Source organism: Sceloporus occidentalis, unplaced genomic scaffold (genome assembly GCF_023333645.1).
Source record: "Sceloporus occidentalis isolate IW3139 unplaced genomic scaffold, rSceOcc1.0.p SCAF_2, whole genome shotgun sequence".
NCBI classification, from domain to species: domain Eukaryota; kingdom Metazoa; phylum Chordata; class Lepidosauria; order Squamata; family Phrynosomatidae; genus Sceloporus; species Sceloporus occidentalis.
In genome coordinates, this window is record NW_028316982.1 from 173,106,935 (window position 1) to 173,129,682 (window position 22,748).

Sequence of the window (22,748 nt, forward strand, 5' to 3'; positions counted from 1 at the left end):
CTTTTTCAAAATATTCTTCAGCTTTCCTTGAAATATCTGCTTCCTGGTTTTTAATGTCTCATTTTCTTTGGTTCAAGGTTTGTTTGTTTTTACCCTTTGTACTTTTGAAGCTTTATTGTTAGCTCTTTCAGCATCTCATTTCCTCGGCAGCTATTCATTTTACTACCATTTACTTTTCTTCTTAAGAATGCCTGTACTGCCTAATAAAAAGGTGCAGAAAGTTTGGCTGCATTATACACACACATATACACTATTCATGGAAGAATGTTGTTGCGCCTTGTTAAATTTTTAAGACTTTATGGCTTTCTTTCCCCTTGGTTGCCTTAGGCAGACTGGAAGCTGTACAGTAGCATTCAATTAACCTAGCTTAATATTCCACTGCCACTTGCACCAGAGAAACCAAACAGAAATTTGATGCAAGATGAAGCATGTGCATGGTTCATATCAAAAAACATGACAGCTTTCAGCATTAATTTTATGAGGTTGGAAAGAATATAGAAAACACTGCACTCTTGAAGGTTGGTATTCTGCTTCCTGGTTGGGGGAGGAAATATGGCACCATGCTGATCGTTGCTAGAAAACAAGACTCTCTGGGCCAGAAAGCTAGGCAAAAACAGAATGGATGAGAGTCCTACGTAAAGTTTAGAGTGGCATGTAGTGCCACCCAGTGGTTAGCTTCATTCTTAGTTTACAAATCAAAAGCACCATTTCTAACATATTGTATAGACAGGAAATGCTTGTATGAAATTACAGAGTAGTCTGTTGAAACTTTATACTGTCTGTACAGACATACACAGCCATATACAGACATAAGGGAAATGTAAAACACAAATGAACAGGACTTATATTAACTAGACTGTGCTGCAAAAGTGAAAGACCAGGCTGGAGAACCTGTAAATGGAAAAGCAGGATGACTGGTTCAAGATATTTTACTGGAGCAGCAAAAAGTGTCTCCCATTCACCTGAGTCAAGGTACATAAACCAGTCAAGTTATATGAGCATCCAAGGCAGAAAATTTCACAAGTGCCCTTCCCCATCCTCATTAGATGCCTTTTCATGGCATACAAAATATGCTGTTTGAGAAAGCCATCCCAGTTTGCCTAATCATACAGCTAAGCCTGATTCCAAAACATATGTGGTGGAGGGAGGGAGAATTCAACCAGAAGGATATAACCTAATTTATCTGACTCAGCCCTTGATATCCCTGTGTCCAAAAGACCTATGAGGAACCAAACCACACATTCACCAAAGTCTTATCAGAAAGACAACCAAAGTAGAAGTTTGTAAGACTGGAGCCAAAGCTCTCAACCATATGTTTGGGGGGGGTGGGAATAACTTGATAGGTTTACAATCCCTGCAGTTCCCCAGCCAGGAATGACAATAGTTGTGCTAGCTGAGGAATTCTGATGAGTTATTCTACAAAAAAGCAATGTTTTCAAGTTCTTACCTAGACCCACCTTCACACACTATGCAGCAATGTGTATTAGTAAATTCACTGGGATATGAGCATGCACTGAGGAGCAGACTGACCTCTACTGCTGTATATCAGCAGCAGCAGTTAGAGCTGAATTAGAAATCCATTCAATCTACTCGCAAGCTAAAATAAGAGTGCTTAATTACTGGTGTAAAATCAACGAAATGGAGCCAGATAGACTTCCAAGATTGTGTCTCTTTGAACAGTTAACAATCCTATCTACAAGCAGTTTCATCTATCCAATTAACAAACTATATAAGGAGTTGTGGTCTCTCTGTATGTTGCACTCTCAGTGACCAAGCAAAAAGGAATGTGAAACAAAGAATCCTGGATATTGAGGCCCAAAAAGATATAGCCACTCTTAGTAAGGTAGGCAATTTAAAATGGTTGAGCCAATATAAACGGACCTTTCAATTAGTAAACTACCTAAAAATTCAAATGCCAAAACACCTGAGGGAGGTATTTACCCAAGCTAGATTCAAGCAGCTTGATACCATGGTAAGTTTTGGGAGATATAATGGCATTCCTTATAATGAGCGAACCTGTATTTGTGAAGATCAAGAAAATGAGGATATAGCTCACATATTATTTAAATGCAAACTGTATCAGCTGTATATAGTTGGCTCTCCATATCCACAGATTCTTTATCCATAGATTTAACTAGCCACGGTTTTAAAATATTCCAAAATATATATAAATTCCAAAAAACAAACCTTGAATTTGCTATTTTATATAAGGGACACCAATTTATTATGCTATGGTATATAATAGGACTTGAGCATCCATGGATTTTTGTATCCACAGGAGGTCCTGGAACCAAACTCCAGCAGACACCAAGGGCCCACTGTATAAAATAATCACTGATTGCTAATGGATGGAATAGCTAAAGTTTTCACATCCTTCATATAGACATTAATAATGCTCTATCACTTTACCTTACTGGTGCTTATGAGAGTTTGAAGGAGCAATCTACCTGCTGTGAGCTCTAACCCAAGTTCTTGTGCCATGTACAACAGTACAGTCAGAACAACATTAGGCAGAACATTGTTATTTGCTAATGAACAAAAAAAGAAGGCATGAATAAAATGACTTATTGAAACTTAGCTCTTTCTCTTTTCTTATCACAAACCCATTATCCCACCTTGACACTCTTCTGTTTCAAAGGGAACCCAAGGAACTAAAACAGGTTCCACTGTGATTAAATGTACCCAGAGGTCCTGAAGCAGTTCTCATTTAACAACCATGTTCCTATTAAGTATGGCTGGGAATAAGCAAAGACCTGATTAATATTTTCTAAGCTAAATATAATTTATCATGGAATTAAAATCAAATGTTGCAGTCCTGAAACCCTTAGAAATGGTTGGTTTGTAAACAGAAGGAACATTTGCAGAACAAATGAGTGGAGAACAGCCTGACTTTTTACTCAGAGTGATGTAGTTTTCCTCCTGGTAGTATTTGAAATATCTTAAGTGTCAGAAACAATTATATTTCTATTTCCCTTGAGTAAAAATAATTGTGCTTACCTCAAAAATGATCAGTACATAAACACCTGCTAAAATGACTGATGCAATTGTAACTTGTGTCTCTACATTTGCATAAAGGTATTGATATGTCATGGAAAGGGGAATGATTTCTGATTCCTGAAGAACAGCTTGGATACTTATGGATGTTTCATCACTCCTAAAAGAGATTTGGGGGATTGAAGCAAAAATAGTTATGTTTCCCAATCTGAGAAAGCAGTATCATTTCTTAAAATTCTAGAGCTATTATTATTTCAACATAACTAATATCATAACTTAAACACATAGCCATGTTTGAATGAAAAATCAGTATGCAAAAGAACCTTGTTGCACCTTTGAGACTAAGCAAAAGAAAAAAGCTGGTGGCATGAACTTTAGTAGACCTGAACCTACTTCCTTGGATACTTATGCATCTCAGATGCCTATGCATCTGAAAAAGTAGGCCCAAGTCTACAAATGCCCATTCTACCAGTTGCTTTTTTCTATTTGCATAATATCATCATTTAGAATATTATAAAACATTAAAATTTTTGATTCAGGTTACTTTGAAAAGTCGGTATTTCTATTTGACCCAGAATGTGGTCTTCTTCCATCACTCTCTTAAGCATGGGGCTGATCTAGCATTAAAATCCTAAGTCATCGTTCTATCTGAAAAGACGTTCCTATAATGCATTTATTTTTCTTTTGTCCTAAGCAATGGTGTCTCATGTTTAATCATGCCCTGCTGCATTACAATCTTTTTTTACTTAGTTATCCCAGAAGGGCTCTGTTTGAGATAGTCATGGTACAGTTTTCTGAAGTGAACTTGGGGCAGAGAGAGAGGAGGGTAACATTCATGCAGTGGTCTTGTGGATGAACAGTAGACATGATTCTTGCACAGAAATAATATGCATTATTTGGACATCTACTAAATTAATATGAAACAACTTTTCAACTGGTTTCTTTGAATCCATGAACTGACCTGTTTAACATCTCAAAGATTCTTGACACAATCACTTGCTCATTGACTCTCAGATTTAAAGGCAGGGTCCAGTTGTACAAGATCTGGGGGCAAATGACATCAACAATGAAAATGAGATTTGTGCTCTTTCCTCAGTTTACTTTACCAGAAGCTAATTTGGTAGAGAAGATTCCTGATATATTAGCAAATACAGAGATCTTCTTAAACCAATGTCTGTATACAAATAAAATCACAGCCCATCCCTTCTGGTTAAGCGCTCACGATGGTCAATGCATGTTTGATCAATAACAGCTCATTGGAGATGGTTGCTTGATCAATGAAGAAATCTGTCTGCATTTCAAGGGTCGACAAGGAGCAGCCTTCCAGCTGTTGTTGGAGGCAACCCCCTCACCAACCAGTGGTCATGTTGGATATGCCTGCTGGGAGTTTCAGCCCCAGATCTTGAAAGTAGTGCTTTGCTCTCAGTGTATATGAAATAAATATCCATTTCATTCAAGAAGATCTCTTTCTCTGAATAGGGATGGGTGAGATGAGAGCTGTGGATATCAAAGGACCAAAGGATATTTGTTTTTATCAAACTGTCATGCTTGGCAGTTGGAGACTTGAAGAACCAGAAGAGCATTCTAGTGAAAATTAATTATTGCTTTATTCCGGATTCTAAGACACACAAAACTACCCACAATGGTTAGAATCAACTCTGAGTTTTCTCAAGTTAATCAACACCTTAAAAGTCTTTTGTCCAGCCCCCTCCCCACACTTGTAGCACCATTTGCCCATTTCTCAGTTTCTATCTCCCCATAATCTCCCAGGAAAGGAAGGCACTATCATAAACAGTCATAAACAGCCCAGTTCTCCTGCTAGCGCCATCTGCCTGCCCCATCTACAATTTTCTTTGATTCCCCCCCCCCCTTTGTTCACCACACTTTGTTGTCAGATTCCTATGGGAATCATAGGAACATGACACAAACACACAGTTTTCTTTCTGCTTATAATATGATTTATTGAATATGCCACTTCGGTGTCCAATATGAAAGAAAAAGTTGGAAATCTGTCAGGATGCAAATCAAGGGGGACTAACATCTGGGTAGATAACTATAGGATTGCACTGCATGCAAAACTTCTGTTCAGGCATTCACAATAAATATGCGAAGAGGGGAAGTGTTGAAGGCTTATCCCCTCCACAGTCATGCTCCAAATATGGAGAGCAATATTCTGAAGAGGAGAGCCTTCTCTCTGCATGGAAACTCTCCACAAGACTGGAGACTGAATATTCTCTCTTTGTGATTTTTTTAGAGTTCCTAATCATGTGGAGAGATTCCAAATATTGTGGTAGGTCTCTGCTTCACAACATGACTCTCATGGTAAGGAAAACAACAAGGGAGAGAGCTAGGAAAAGTTTTCAGGTTTCACTTCTTCAAACATTCATTACCAATGCTGAGCACAGCTGAAAATAAATAGTGGTCAGGAACACTGTCTTGTTGAGGTCTAATTCTACTCTGAAATACCTATACAGTCTTGGTAGTACACATCCCTTCCTTGGAGATAACTATTAATTTAAACTTTATGCACATAGCCTTATAACAGGAATTCAAGCATGGTTGTCAAATGACGAAGGATTGTCCATGCCTTCTAAACAAATGAAAGTAGACCATAATCTTCAAGACTCACCTGCTGCTGACGTCGCCTTCTAGGGCCAGAGTATTCGACTTGTCTAATTTGAACAACAATATAATCTTCTGATTGCCGGTCTGCTACAAAAGGCCCTCCAAGTTCTACTTTTAAAAGTGCAGAATCACTGAAGTTGTTAAAGTTCACAACTAATTGAAAAACAGTTAAGGACTACAGTTTATTTTGTGACATTTTGTTTCATTTATGTAATTAATCTATATTCTGCCTTTCTCCCAATGAAGAAAGGCTCCCAATAGCAGTCACAATATAAAACTACATACATTTAAAACAATGGATAATACAAATACTACTTTTGTATTTCAAAGGCCAGTGTAGAGGTGAAGTTAGGATCAGCCTCCCTTGATGCTTGAAGCAACTCTTGAGGGAGAGCTTTGGCGATCCTCATGTTGATGGATGTTGAACTGATTTCCTTCAGCTGTCCCGGGTCAGAGTTCTCAACTGTACATTCCCTTCTGTTGTCAACAGGGGTATTTTCTTCCAACAGGGAGAAACTTCCTTCTCTAAGCCCTAGTACAGACAGTCGGAAAGCTTTGGCGTCCTCAGGCCAAAATTAGGTTTTGGGAGCGCGCGGCAACCGCACGCTCTCAAACTCTAGCATGTGGCAGTGGCGCCATCATACCGGCCTCCCATCTACATGGGGGCTGCCATGATAAAGCAAACACTGCGCAGCATCCAGACATCGCTGGCAGGAAATGGCATCATGGCGGCGCCCCTTCCTGTTTGCGGCGCTGCAAAAAAGAAGCCGCTCTAGGCAGCGTCTTTTGGGCAGCGTGTCGGTGATGCAGCGTATGGCTGCTGCAGCACCAACTTGGGGCAAAGATGGGCAGCACGGAGTTGCCCATCTGTCGAGCCCCTAAGTTAGTCTCAAAGGTGCTACACTTTCCTGTGTGATGTTGTGTCACTTCTGGTTACTGAAAATGGTGGTTGTGACAGGGCTGGTTTAGGGGCCAAAATTACCCTCAGCTAGATCTGGTCAGGAGGTGAAGGCCCAGGGAAGTTAGAAAGGAAACAGACTGTTGGCAGCTCATACTCTTAGACATTACATTACAGTACGATTGGTTGATTTGCTCAGCTCAGATGTAGTTGTGCTAGACCCAATGTGGTGTAGTAGTTAGAGTTGGTGTGAGTCATGTTCTGGAGTGCAGAGGACTGCACTACCCCATTTCTTGAGCAACTTTGGGACTCATAGTGGGACAAAGACAGAATATTAAATAGGTAAAGTACTGTTTATACTCATGTATAAGTCTAGAAATTTTAGCCAAAGAATTGATGCAAAAAAACCTGGGTTGACTTATCCCAGTAAATATATTTACTGTACATTAACTCTTATTAAAAAAAAAAAAAAGAACCATTCCTCTCTCTGAGTAGAGCTACTATTCTTTCAGCCACAGTGCCACTTCTGGCATTTTTGAATGCCCGGGCAGGAAAATAATAGCAGTGGCGGTGGCAGCAGGTCTTTGGCACTTCCCTCAAAGGAGTTATACTGCTTTTGCAATTGATCATGGGTATTCTTGTTCTATTCTACAAATTCCAAGATAATCAGTATTTTTACCATAAGTGATATTACACTATATAGCAAAGGTTCATGGTCCAAAATATATAATTCCTAAATGCATAATACTGGTGTATCGCATTGCTTATACTCCAGTAAATCCACAGTAAGTACTAGGAAAGAATTTGATCCATAGTTATTGATCCATATTCCTATCCTTAGCAAATGCTTTTAGTTGTAATTAGTCCAAGGCCAACAGAATGCCAGCTTTCTTTTCCATTTCACAACATCTTGCTCATGAGTAGGTGATAGAAATGTCTTTTCATCATCCAGCAAGACACAGGCTAAGTTCACTTGAAATCTTTTTTACAATGTACTTCCAGACTCATGTACCAAATTGAAAGTATTTCCTTTCTCAGTGTCTATTTCTGCTTCAGTGCTCTTCCTCCAGGTCATGAAAGCCTCCTTGATCCTTGGTCCCTCAAAAGAGCACTGATTGAGTAGAGAGGGTCAGTGATTCTTTTAGGTTCTCCAGGACAGAGTGCTCACCTTTTACCATTCGATTCAGAGAACGGAATAGTTCCTTTTTTGAAAAGAATTAGTACTGCGCCTTAACTCTTGCTTAACTCAGGTCCACAACACACTTCAGAAATAATCTGGTTTGAGACCACTTTAACTGTCCTGGCTCAGTGCTGGGGAATCCTGGGAATTGTAGTTTATTGTGGCACCAGTGTTCTCTGACAGAAGGCTAAATGTCTTATAAAACTACAGTTCACAGAATCCCCTAGCAATGAGCCAAGGCAGTTAAAGCAGTCTCAAACTGGATAATTTCTGCAGTGTGTTTTGGACGTCAGTCGCATAGCCACCATTTACTGTAGTTTCTTCCTCATATACCCACCTTTTAGGGTGAACAAAAACGCCTTTTGGAATTTTGAAAATTCTTTGGCATCATTCTCCTTTGCTTCATCCTTTACATGCTTTGTTACATGACCCTAAGTTTTACCCTTGGCTTATCCATGGGTCATATCAAAATCCATAATTTCGGCCCCCAAACCAGCAGAAAGAAATTTATGCTACAAACCTCTCTCTCTAAGGGACTGTGCATAGTGGCCATAAAGGCTGGGTTGGGGGTGGAGTCGAGGCATAGTGTTCATATATGACACATGCCCCGGCTCCACCCCCAGGGAGGTGTGACACCACACACTGCTCCACATGGCACATAGCATCACGGCACTCCTCTGGTGCTGCGTCCTCATGACACAGCACTGAAGGAGCCCCATAAAGCCACAGTACCAATCGTACCCTTTGCAGGGTGCAAAAAGGATCTGCTTGTTGCGCCTCCTTTTTGCACCCTGCAAAGTCCAGATCAGGGCTGTGGTGTGCAGTTGCTGCAGCCCTGATTTGGCTGTAAAAGGGGCGGCTGGAGGCCACCCCTTCAAGGCTGTCTGCATAGCCCCTCAATTAATCTCAAAGGTGCTACAAGATCCCTTGACATACTGAGGCAAACTAAAGATATCTGTGTTTTTGAATAACATCACACAGTCATCTTTGGAGTGGTGAGAAGTGCTGTTTTTAGAGGGGGGACTAAAGCAGCATTTAAAGTGTTTTTGAGTGACTGGGGTTTTTTAGCTGGAAAAAAAAGTTTATTTTCAGCCAGTAATTTTAGAGGGTGTTGTGGGCCTAAGGAGACCAGCAAAAGTCTAAAGGACTACATGTGGCCCATACCTATCCCTGAATTAGCATGTGTGGCCTGCTCTGAGGAGTCCGGGGTTCAAATCTCAGTAACCCATGAAACTCACAATGGATTAATCACTCCCTTTCAACATACCCTAGTATGTGACAGAGATGGTGTGATGAAAAATGATGGAAAGGAATCTGAGTAGGCTGCCTGGAGCCCCTGGGAGAAAATAGTTTTCTATAAGTGGAATAAATAAAGGAACTGACTGAATGGTTCTGACTCAAGTCCCATGTTGTTTATGCCAAGCTTGTCTCCTAAAATATTGGAAAGCACATTTTAAAGTGGTAACATTCACAAAGCCATATTGCTGGTGAGGATTTTAAAGTGCTACACGCTACAGTTTTAAAAGTGATTTGAGCTGCACTTCTTCAAGCCAAAAAGGTATAAAGCCTTATTTAAGATTTTTTTAAAAAAACACAATAGCAAGAAATTCTAATCATTCCTATTTGAACTTCTGTGAGCCTTTGTTTTGGACAAAAAAAAATAGGGAGAGTAAAAAAATATTAAAACTGATGGCATATATCTCCAGTAATAGGAAGCTGAATGAAAGGACCCCATACACTGTGCATTGTTCAGGGCTGCCTCACTTCTTTTGCTGCATGTGTTGGTTCCAGCAGCTGTCCAGAATAAAGTATGGTGATGATGTTTCACCAAATGAGCTTTTACAGTCGGCCCTTCTTATATACGGATTTTTTATACACAGATTCAAGCATCCACGGTTTAAAATTTCCCCCAAAAAAGTATAAATTTCAAATATCAAACCTTGATTTTCCATTTTTTATAAGAGACAGCATTTTGCTATGTCATTATATTTAATGTGACTTGAACATCCACAGATTTTGTTATCCACAGGGGATCTTGGAACCAAACCCCAGCATATAACAAGGGCCCACTGTATTAGTGTATGAATATGGTAAGTTTTTACATTTCCACACAATATGTATTGACCCTCCGACAACATAGCCCCCGAGAGCCACATGAAATGTGACTGCATGGCTACATAAGAGGAATAAGTAAAGGGACTGATGGAATTACTTGAGTCTGGGGCTGCTTGCCCCAGACTGACAAGGATCCTTGAGATCACCAAGGGTTTCGAACTGAACTGTGTAACTAGGGCAACAAGATGATATTTACCTCTTCTAAATTAGGCCATCAGAATCTCTGACCTGTAGTAACTCTGATTCAGGATTGTATTTTTATATGGAGATTTTGCCAGTGTGTGTCTCAAAGGGTGAAGTAACTAATTGCCTCCTGAGTCACTATTTTGTACCTGGGTCCATTCATCACCAACCACAGTTTTGTACATCGAACCAGTCGGTTGGTTTTAGAACTATAGTTTTGTTTTTTAAAGATATATTGAAAGCTTAAGGACTATGAAATACTGGGTCACAGTAATACAGGAAATATTCTTAAATAAGATGTTTCAAGTCCTAAGGTGCAACAAGACTATTCCACCTATGCCACGTGATTTCTCAATCATTTTTTCCCTCTCAGCCCCTGTAAACCAGTGTCACTTCTTTTCTGGTCTATATTTACTCTGTCACTGTCACCCAAAACTAACAAACTACAGCAACAAAAAGCACCATTTTGTTTATCGTTATATAAACAATACACAGTTATAACACTATGATTCTACTTTAACTGCCATGGCTGCATCCTAATGGAACCCTGAAATTTTAGTTTGGTGAGGCACCAGAGGAATGTGGCCGAACATTTTAAACAGTTCACCCTAAACTGCAAATCCCAGGATTCCATAGGATGGAACCATGACAGTTAAAGGAGAATTATAGCAGTATAGCTCTGTAGTGTGAAAGGGCCTCTGGTGATTATTAGATCCTGTGTCTGCTTGAGGGCCACATTTGAGCCACAGGCAAGTGTTAGAAATGAGGTCTTGACCCAAACAGAAACCTTCCTGTCTAGGAGGGACTGACTGTCAAATTAAGCAGATGCATGGTCCCAGTTCAAAACCTGACCATACTAAGCTACTGGCAAGAGAACAAATGCTTTCAGGGAAGTTCTTCCCGCTCTGCAAAAAATACAAGTTTCTGGATAATTTTTGAGCATGATTCACCTGTAGGACATATTCAGAAAATGTTACGCAGAAAACACATTTTGGAGCAGAAAACATGAAGTAGAAATACATTTTCCCTAAAAACATGTTTTCTGCACAAAAATATATTTACATAATTTGCACAAATTTACACCATTTCATACACGGATACCGGCATAGAAAGCATGCATTTTTAGGAGAAAAGATGTTGTGCAAAAAGCAAGATTTTTACAATCTGAAGAGAGACCAGCAAATAACCAATGTATTTTGTGCAAATAACATGGTCATCTGTATAAAAATATTGGGGGGCTTGTGCAGAACACACATTTTTGTCCCCATTTTCTACATACAGACCAAAAAGAAAACCCCACATGTATTTTTCTAGAAAAGAATTTTCTTGAAAGAATTCTAAAAGTACAAAGAAATGTTTAAATTGTTCTTTTTCTCAGTAGGAAGTTTCAGGTGTCAAAGCACTTTTTTAAAAATCGAAGGCATGAATATTAACAAATATTCTTCACATCCATGTTTTCCACACAGGGCAACATTACACATAGGCAAAAGTTTTCAGTTGCAGTCATAGCAGCTCCTAAAAATAGTGGCCAAAATTCTGTATCAAACACATGGCTACAATGTCATAAGTATGCTTTAATTCCAGATCTGACCCCTGAAACCCACCTTAAAAGCCAGTCTGGTCTCTGAAGTGATCGAGCTGTCAGTGTTTCAGGATGACATGACCAACCCCTTCTCACCAGCAAATGAAGCTGTGAAGGAGAGTTGTGGCAGGATCCCCAGAGGTCCCTTCTTCCACTCTTCCTAGCCTTGTTCTCTCATAGGAGGGGACTGGTCACATCATTCTGCAGCACCCTTGGGGCAAAACAGATGGGCAGGAAAAAGTGGCTTGAAGCTGCCTTTTCTGAAGCCACATTGAAACTCCACCAACCACACCACCGGCTCTCAAGGCAGCTGGAGTGCCCATGTCATGACCACATATGACTTCAAGCCAGGAAGAAGTAGAAACAAGCTGCTTCTTTTTGAAAAGGCTTTTCTCTGCATAAGGCGCCTAGAGGAGACTCTCCTGCTGACTTCAAGGCATGTGTCATCTAAACGTCAGCCTGAAAACACCTCTTTTTGCCTGTCTGTTTAGCCCCCTAGTCAGCAGCAGCAGCAACACATACCTCCATTGCTCCATATAGCTGACTGCCTTTTAAGGTGGGTTTTATGGTCATTTGTGTTTGTGGCAATAGTGCCACAAACACAGATGAGATTACAAAGTAGTTACAATGTCCTAAGTTTCACATGTTTCTCAGGCATCGCCACTGGAGAGCATCTGCATGAGAACCATATGTTCCCAGTATTGACATAAAAATGCTCCACAGCAAGCATCAGAACAAAATACAAGGGTGGAATGGAAAAGACACCCAGGAAAGTCAGCCCAAAGTAGAAGCAGAAGCCTTGTAAAGGTCATGTATAAACTGTCCCCCAGTCAAAATTCTTTTTTAGTTTCAAATGACCTGGGTTCTTCCTGAATGTCAAGACCTCATATATTGCACATTGTTCTGAGTTGCCTCACTGTCTTTACTGCACGTTTTCCAAAAGCAGGTGATAACATTACCTACAATTATTTGACCTTTCCACAGATACTGAGCTGACATATTTTCATTCTGACAAATGGAATTGCTGCACACAAATATTAAAAATATCTATTGGACAGTTCAAATACATTGTCAGTAGAAGTAGTTTAAATTTCTAGGGACAGGAGGGGATGATTACTACATTTTCCAAGGCTGGATGCACTGGATATGATGTGCTTCAGACGCTATCGCAGTTTTCAAATGGGCTTCAAAAGCTTTTCTGACCCGTATTAATTAACCTAATGCCTTGGGACACTTTGACAGCTCGTAGCCAATCTTTTGAGTACAGCCAATAATTTGTATCTGCAAAAAGCTTCAGGTGCACATAATTACAGCTGCTTCCTTTTTTCACAATATGACTAAAATATACCCTGTAATTACACAAAGAGCACATTCACAAGCCATTACAAGGGAAACTTAAAATTATACTCGGAGTAGGGGGGGGAGGGAATGTCATTTTCCCAATATCATACACCTAAAGAGCAAAATGACCAATACTGCTGAAAGCTCTTACCCTGTATCATACATAAAATGACTCATTCTTTGCAGGTCTAATTTGCAACACTTAACCAGTAGGCATATTGGTTATGTGTGTCAGTTCAAACAACAACATGACCTACAAAGCAGTTCTTGCTGTCACTCTTGGATTCTGAAGCCAGTGTTCAATGTGAATCGAACAAAATGAGCTTAAAAACAAATGTTCCATGTTACTATAATTTCAGGTGAAAAATTATAGCCTCCTCTCTTGTTTCTCTGTTTTTTATTCTCTGATTAAAGGCAAAGGTAGTCCCTTGACATTAATGTCTAGTCATAACTGACTGTAGGGGGTAGTGCTCATTTCCGTTTCTAAGCCAAAGAGACAACATTGTCCAAGGATTGCTCTGGTGATCATGTGGCCAGCATGACTGCACTGAATGCTGTTACCTTCCCACTTAAGTGGTACCTTTTTATCTACTTGCATTTGCATGTTTTTGAACTGCTAGGCAGGTAGAAGCTGGGACTAGTGATGGGAGCTCACCCCATCATGCAGCACTTAGGCCTCAAACTGCCACCACATCTTCTCTGATTACCCAGTCCCTATTCACTTTAATATTGTATTTGCAATCCTTTCCATTCTTCTCCCCTCATGTTTGAATTATCTCCTCAATAATACCTTTTGCCATCATCCACTCTACTTGCTAATTAGCTTACTTGCTGTTCACCGCTAGGATCTCTGGAATAGCGGTATATAAATAAAACAAATTTATTATTATTATTATTATTATTATTATTATTATTATTTCTCTCATATTTCACCTCATATTCCTCCATTCCTTCAATTAGGAAAAACATTTATATTCCCCACTTCAAGTCTCTTTGTCTTCTTCACTTCAGACTCTGAGACTCTATTTATAATATTAATGTGTACAATGCTATTTCATTTATCTGTGTAATGTGTAATGATTAAAAAAAAATCCTGTCAGAGATTTTTCAAGATCAGAATTAAAGTGATATTAGCTGAAGTTCCACAAAGGCATAAAATGAGAAGCTAAAGCTGATGTCTTAATAAACATGACCTGTGACTGGTAATGAAGTCCTATAATGTCACAATTTGTTCTTGCTTACAATTTACTCTCCACACCCAACATTTTTCCTTGGTCTTTCAGACTTGTTAGTCTGCTAACATTTGTATTTTGCATTTGCCAGTAGTTGGTGCCATATATTTTAATAGGGCAGAGTAAAAACCTTAGCTTTGAGCAAACCAACCACTGAAAAAATGTGATCAAACCTATGTCAGGACAAACCTTGACATGACTGAATAATATATATCAACACTTTTCACCCAGTCAACAAAAATGTATGACATGTCTGAGCAAAAAAAAAACTTGGTTGAAAACACAGAGCAATCATAAACCAGATCAAATATGTCATAGGTGTCACGTTTTGTGCCATTACCTCAAAAGGTGTCAGTTTTATAAGAAGAAAAATACTGAGAGGTGTAACAATGTAAATTCTTTTTGATTCATTAAGGGGCTGTACAGACTGCCCTTTTTAGAGCCAGATCAGGGACACGACAACCGCACACTGAAGCCCCGATCTCACCTTTCCGCAGCGTAAAATAGAGTCACAAAAAGTGGCTAAAAAGTGCCAAAGCTGCCAACATTGCAGCTTTTCAAGGTTTCTTTGGTGCTGTGTCATGTAGATGCAGCACCAGAGGAGCAGCATAATGCCTCCCACCGTGTGGTGCAGCACGCAGCATCACGCCAGCCTGGGGGCGGAGTCAGGGCATATGTCATGTAGATGCCACATTCTGACACCACCCCCAGGCCGGTCTTAATGATAGTCGATATACCCTGTAATTCTTTCTTTCTTCTATAAATGTTGGCCATTCCATATACAGAAATATATTAAGGGGTTTTGCAAGAACTGCTTTCCACTGGCAAGCATCTCATGCAAAGAATGTGAATCTCTTTGTGTGCATCCACATATATATTTTCAAAGAGAAAATATTTTTTCCCTGCAGTTATTAGCAGTGGGTTAGCATCTTCCAAGTATGGAGAAATACCAGTACTTTATTATTTTTGCATGCAGCACTTTCTGAATCATAGCTTTTGCATTTCTTGTTCTTCTGCTACATGATAACATCTTTCACAGAATGCAGGGAGTGGGAGAGAAACAGGAAGCATAGGACTGTGCATGTGCAATTTTTCCAAATTCAGCTGAAAGCCAGTGCAGGTTTTATTGATACATGACTTTACATTATATAGTGGTACCTCTATGTCCTTTGGAACAAATTATACACACAGAATGCTTGTTGGTGTGAAGCAAAAAGCCTCTCCTTCAACCTTTTAACATTTAGTTGATGTCTGCAACTATCCATAATCTACAGAATCGTGTTCTACATCATACCAGGGTGGGAAGTTCATGGTGAGAGTTAAACTCAGAAGGATCCATTTTCCAAGGTGTTGAGAGCTTTGGCTTTCCCAGAAGCTCAGATAGAGCCAGGTGCTCCACCCTGTTCCCAGGTGGCAAGGCAACCGCACAGTATTTCCACCCATATGAAATTCCTTATCCATAATTTTGGATATCCAGAAGGCAGCCTGGGTGAGTTGGGTTTCATCAACTGGCATGCAGGTTTACTGATGCCTGGATCTGGGCCAATGCTGGGACCAAATTTCTTCAGATGTAACCAATAAAGTTGTGGCCTCTTTTATTCCAACCTGTGCTGCCTGTATCTTTGGTCACTGAGGCTGCATCCACACTGCAGAAATAATCCAGGGTGAACCACTTTAACTGCCATGGCTCAGTGCTATGGAATTCTGGAAACTATAGGTTTGTTGTTGTTGGGGGTGTTTGTTTGCTTGCCTGCTTGCTTGCACCAGAGTTCTCTGACAGAGAAGGCTAAACATTTTATAAAATTACAATTTCCAGAATTCCATAGCATTGAGCCAATGCAGTTAAAGTGGTGTCAACATAAAATTATTTCTATAGTGTGGATACAGCCTGAGTGAAGTCCCACTCACCAATGAATCTAGTAAGAGAAAATTAGAGACCCCCAACTACACAGACAAGCCTATGCATAGTCAACTTGTCAAATCCAGGGTCAAATCAAGTAAACACACCAAATACCTCAAAAGCCCTATGATTACCCAGTTCTGTGGAGAGAAGGGTGCATTTTTATATCTGTTCATGTGTAGATTCTGTATGCATCTGAGGAAGTATACTTTAGTCTATGAAAGCTCATGCTGCCAACTTCTTTCTTTCAGTTAGTCTCAAAGGTGCTACAAGATTAACACAGCTGTATCTTTGAATTCTACCTGTATAGATTCTAGTCCATCATCTATATATCTGGAGGTCATGATGAGTCAATAGCAGCACACAGAACCTTACTTTCCCATGCACTTGGTGAAAAAGGCTTTTCTCTCACTTACTGTGAAACTACGAAGCAGGGAAAGGAATTCACCCTGAATCTAAGGGTTTCTCCAATAAAGAATCTGTCTGTTTGATGAATAATCCAGTAATGGTAAATAGTTATAGTGGGTCTTAATGTAAGTGGGAGCCAAAAGCCATTATTCTCTCAATCTGTTTTTTAAAAAAAGAAGAAGAAAGTGAGGTAATTGATATCTTATTAATACATGAGAATCCTTATTGTCTTCTCCTTCCAGAGAATATGTTTCTAATATGGCCATTTGATTTGTTTCAGCCTTGTGACCTCCACTTGCATATATTAGTTATTATAATTTTGCATAAACTAGAAGTTATTAAGGACACGGCATGAAAGGAATGTCTGTAATGAATGGTAATGCAGAACAGGCCAATAGATCTAAAAAGTGCTTTCACTGTGGCAAAAAGCAGACTTATTTCATTGTTGTGTCTAATTCATTCACTCACAGTAGAGGTACTCAAAGTTCCTATCTTCAAAAAGATCATCTGAAGAGAGATAAAAATTATGGATCCCTGCCAGTCACAAAACCATACAGCTGAAATAGAATCAGTCTATAAAATGGCAGCAAATGGAGACAGAATTTGGCAGCGTGAGCCTGGCAATTGCTGATCTAATTTTACAGTGCTCTCTAATTCCTCATGGGAAATTTCTAAATTCTTTGCCACAGTCATTACGTTGTCGCATTGATTTCCCTAATTCAGCATTCCTCACATTCATTACAGAGGTTGACCGTGGATGCATCACATCACTCAGTCTTCCCTTTCAGCCATGATTGAATGAACTAGAACACATATATTTTATATTGTTTTCCTCCTCTTTTCTACTTTCTAAGCCTGTCAAAATATTCTTACATCCTGTTATTACTCCTCCGTTTCACCTTTGTGTCCTAACTCATAACCTATCCAGTGCTGTAACAGAGCCCAGACTAGTAGATTCAAAGCTTTGGGTTTTTAAATTACAGGGGACAATAACGTTATCTGCCATTCCTTTTGGACTCCACTGTTCACTCTGAGTTTACTGGCAATCCCCACAGTAACTGGAGGAGGCACACGAAGAGAGTGTGGGAAAGAAGAGATCTTTTAAAGAAAGCTTTTATTCTAAGCAAGCAATCTTATATTAGCCAAAGGGAATCTAGTACATGATGATAATGTCCTTCAGGTGTAACTTAGCAATAGCTATGAAGTTATAAAACAATCTAGGTCATATTCACCCAAGGTTAGAAAGAAACAAAAGCCCTAACATGACTAGTTGAACATGCCTACTTTACTTGTGATATAGATGGTGTTCTGGATCTTTTGATGTTCTTGAGAAGTTGAGACTCTGGACCTCTTTGCCCAGCTGATGACCAAGCTCCTTATGGACGCTGAAGAAGGCAGCACTTCTCCTACCTCTTCATCAGTCCCAGTCTACCAAGTCTTTCTCAAGTCTCCTCTTGTACCATATGGCACCATGTTTTTATAACCTCTCATCATGGAAGCATCTCAAAGCTTCCAGATGTCTCTCAAAACTGGTTATCCTCATTGGGAAATTGTCTTTCGTGATCTCTGTTACTCCTACATGATGTTGAACCACAATCAATGCAATTTAACCTGTCACGTTATTAGCCCTTTGTTTATCTGAGGGAGAGACTACAGCCTTCAGTTGTGTTGCCCAGATAATGGGAGAACCCATTATCACAACTTTAGACTTTAAAAAAAAGTTTGTATGTGTTTTTTGTTTTTTAGTGCAAATGTGGGCTCAAACCATATATATATCATGCTTTTATTGTAATTTTATGCCTTTTCTGAGCTGCCTTGACTCACTGCCTGGGAGAAAGATGAGATATAAAGGGAGGGAGGGATGACCATTTAATAATATCTTTACAATCCAAAAAGATCACACTTTGTTAAAAACAATGTGATATACAGACTTTTAAAAGTAAATGTTCAGCCAACACACACATCACTCTGTCCACTTCAGTGCTCCCTGTCTTGCATAGACACATAGTCCATACACAGTCTTTCTTCCCTTACACTGTGCCAGAAGCAAAAATAATCCTGGTATCTGAGTGGGAAGAGAGAGAATGACTGAAAGAACCTGCTAATATGAGATGAACAGGTGGGATGGAACAGTATTACCTCAGATAATAATGTAAAGATAGATTTTGAAGAGCAGGTGTTCATTGTTCACGCTCCCATGGAGGGTTCAATAATTCAGGCAGCTGTTTTGATTAGTATCAATGAACTAGCTGTTGTGGTTTTCATCTCCATCAGGAGCCAGTCTTTTTGTAAAATGAATGGGTCTTAATTACTTGTCCATGTCCATATCCTTCCCCCCAAAACATTACATTACCAGATGGATAGCTCACAAAATATATTGTTGTGATATAAGGAATTATTTGGAAGTTTTTAAACAAAGGCTGGATGGCCATCTGTTGGGGGTGCTTTGATTGTATATTCCTACATGGCAAGGGATTGGATGGCCTTTGGGGCCTCTTCCAACTCTATGATTCTGTGATTTCTACTTTGCTGCCAATACAACATAAGATGTGCAGCTAACAAAGTTTGTCTAAGAAATTAAGAATTTGTGATGATTTCAGAAACCCTATTCAAATATCATCCACTTCAAATTTTATAATAATAAAGAATTCTTCTGCCAAGGATCAATCTTCATTATACAGGACTTGATAAAGACCTGAGGGTTAAAAAAAATCAACAGTGTTTGTTGTCATCATCCAACCATTAGTACATGAGGACTGGCATCCTGTTCAATAGTTATGAGACTGTAAGCCAGATGCACAATCTTGTAATTTTGAGGATCCATTTTTATGGTCATAAATGACTGAGCGTGACCCCAAAAAAACTTACCTCTTTAGTTAGACAGCATCCCAACTGACTTTCAAGGTGTCACAGCCAGGACTGCTGGGAACCAAAGATTGCAGTGCTCTCTCAGTAAAAGGTGCATTGAGACAAGCAGCTGGAGGTCTCCCCAGCTGGTCCTTTCAATGTGTCCCAGGACAGTATTGCTGTTATCACTTTCCCATTCACCAATCTGCATTGTCTCAGAAACCGTTCAGCTGAGGCACTGCCTGGCTTAAGAGGCAAGTTTGTCAGGAGTAGTATCATCAGAAGCTCTATCATCATAGCTGATGAGCCAGGATCTCAGCCATGGTATTTTATACTTTGTATATGTTTCCTGCTTTATGTGTTGGTCAGTACTGTTTACCTGTCTGTTAGTTTGTTGCACTACATTTACACAATAGGACTGCTTCAATGGCATACCAAATATATGTGACACCCAGGGCAACTTTAACACTCCTCTTCTCTCTTCAACAGCCTTTTCCAGGTCTGGCAGAGCTGCTGGCCAGGTGGAAAAAGGAGGACACTCACTTTGCCACCCAACTACCAGAGCCACCAGATGCAAAAGGCTCATGTTCCCACACCAGCAGTTGCTGGTGGAATTGGGCTGTTGCTACCACCACAGCCTTTCCAAGTCTGGAAAAGTACTGACTGGGTAGTAAAGGGAGGAAACCCCTCTCTTGCCTGGCCAGAAGAGTTGCCAGTCCTGAAAGACACCCTATCCCACCAATGCATTGGTGACACCCCCCTGGACTGCTTTATTCAGATAGTATATTTGAGAGAACCATGAACCCTTAGATGGGTGACAGATGACCTCATCATCCCTGTTTATCAGAACATCCTAGTGCTTCATCCTGTGAATCTGACTTCATTGAAATACCAGAGTGCTTCAGTCTTGGAGCCCTATCTCAACTATAACATCACTGGCACAGATAGAGGATGGTAGGGCTCAGTAAAAATCAATGTGTCAAGAAGAAGGCCATTCCCTGGTGTTTTAAGACATAAATATGCTTGTGATCCTGCTTTATCAGAAAGCAAATGGGAAAGCTGTGCTCAGGCCTTGTGCCAGTTACAGCCTCTGCAGATGCAGATTAGACTGGCTAACTGCCACTGCCAATCGGTGAGCCAAAGGACAAGGAGGGAGGGGAGCAGGGCAAGCTGTACATTGCAGTGTTGACTCCAAGTAACAGCCTCTACCAACTGAAAGGGGGAAGTCACCAAATGTCACCCATCATCAGATGCCATTGTACAGATCCGTTGTGTGAACCTACAGCCTGCCAGCTCCCACTGATAGTCTCTCTATATGATATCTACATGCCCTTTTCATTCCTCCCATCATTACTCACTCCTTAACAAAGGTAGCCATGCTATCACCTTTAGATTAGGGCTGTAGCTGTCCAGTCATTGTTCCTGGTCTGGGAGAGTCTTTCCAATCCTGGATAGTAGACAGGATTACAGGCTTCATGGATGACCAAGAGAAAGTCCTGAGCTGCAGTGCTGTGGAGCTTTGGTTGTGCAGTGGTTAAATGCCTGTACTGCAGCCACTCACAAGCCAGGAGCTCAAGGTCGGCTCACCCTGGCATCCTTCTGTAGGTTGCTAAAATGAGTACCCAGCTTGTTGGGGGCAATTAGCTTACACATTGTAAGCTGCTTAGGGAGTGCTTAAGTGGTATAGAAATGTACTTGCTATTGCTATTGCTATTGCATGCCGAGACAGGATGTGCCCCATGTGCTCTTTGGTATGTGATGCTGTGGGCTACTTTTAAAAGTCTGGAAGGTTGTGTTGTGGCAGGTACACTGTGAGACTGAATATAAAGCCTTCCTACACTGCATTCCATCCCATGTGCCATTGTCGGGCAAAATTGTGGTTGATGTATAATAAGCAACATTTAAGGATGGGGAAGGAATTTGGTCAGTCAGTAATTTAAGCAATGAATATATCTCCAGAACCAGTACAGGAACTAAAGCACATTGAAATTTGTACTTTTCCAGATTTGGAAAGCTCTCCAGTCCAAAAATTCTTGTAAAAATGCATACCTTTATACTGAAAATTCCCCACAAAACCATATTGTATAGGAGGACACTACTTGCAAAAATGTTTAGGAGAAATATATAATTTAATGCATAGATATACATATTTCTTGGCAGATTTTTTTTAATGGAATTGGCCATAATTAACTAAAGACTGAAAAAAATAAAAAATTGAGTTGTGATAAGTGAGTGTCTAGGCACATTACAGTTTAAAACTGCCCATTTTCTCTATCTGTTCTGTTGCAATCTTCACAAAGTTTCTATTATCACTTGTGTAGCAAATGTGGGAAACAGATTTGCAAATGAATCAATTCACCATTTAAAAAACAGTCCCAAAAGGCAGCCTTAAGGTCACAGAAGAAATAAATCACTGTCAGTATTTAATTAAGCAAACAAAGACTCCACCATTTTCTATCAAACACTTTTTAATCCCTCTACTACCAGTGACACTGTAGTTCACTATTATTGTAGTCATTTTAAAAACACATGAAGTAACTGGTAAAGGATACCATAGTTCTCCATAGGTGACACAGCCAGCATTTGCCAAGGTGTTCCATTTTCAGGATTAATGCTAAATAAAACCTGGGGGTACATTAAATAGTAAACATGTTAAATTACCAAACATTTAAACAAGTTGTCTCTCAACAGGTTAAGATCTTCAAACACTGCAAAGGAGATCAGTGCTTTCTTGCCATGATTCTCTCAAACAAGCACTCTGTTGCTTATCTTTTTATCCTAAATTTATAGGTACAAAGTTGAGATAGAAATGCAGAAGGTTGTTACACATGCCCCTAAAAGTAACTCTGATCTCCTTGCATATTTGTTGGATCCACACAAGAATAATCTCACTAACATCTGATTGAAAGTAGAAAGAAGGTACCTAGATACATTGTAGACACCTTGTGTTTTACATTCAAATGACAGAATCTGGAAAAGCAAAAAGTGCCATTTGTGAAAACATCCCTAGATAATACAATCAAACCTCAGTGTCTACCAGTGTCTCTCTTGGTGGAAATAATGTCTAGAAAATTAGATTAACTATTTCTGATACTTCCAATTCCATTCCTATTAAATTTCTTAAATAAAATAAAAAAACAAAGGCATTTGGAGACATTTCATATTTCAGTGCTCTAAGGAATACAGTTCTCTCTGTAATTCTAATTCCCTTTGACTTGAAGATAACCTGCTGCATCCCTTCTCTGGGTCTGTCTTAATATCTATATGAGATAAAAGTTGTCTTCAAATGTTTGGAACATTTGGAGCCAGTGGTGCACCTTAAATTATACTGGACACAATAACAATACTTCTACACTAAAACAAAACCATCTTCATCACACTTACGGTTTCAACTACAAGGACACCGAACAGTGTCCTATGCCCAAATTATATGAATTACATGA

At 39.7% G+C, this 22,748-nt stretch overlaps 1 protein-coding gene across 2 annotated transcripts in view; it reads right to left on the minus strand.

Annotated features, from left to right (window-relative positions):
- The window catches only part of LOC149319337 (P protein-like), a 197,654-nt gene that overhangs the window by 143,963 nt on the left and 30,943 nt on the right, over positions 1–22,748 (minus strand). Inside the window, exons 5-8 of one of the 2 annotated variants that reach the window (XM_089508038.1) lie at positions 21,858–21,930; positions 5,624–5,772; positions 3,956–4,038; positions 2,998–3,151 (exon numbers count right to left, since the gene is read on the minus strand). In XM_089508038.1, the coding sequence (XP_089364164.1) occupies positions 2,998–3,151; positions 3,956–4,038; positions 5,624–5,772; positions 21,858–21,930 (459 nt within the window). Of the gene's footprint in view, positions 1–2,997; positions 3,155–3,955; positions 4,039–5,623; positions 5,773–21,857; positions 21,931–22,748 lie in introns of both variants that reach the window. The other variant, XM_089508036.1, reaches the window with a different exon arrangement.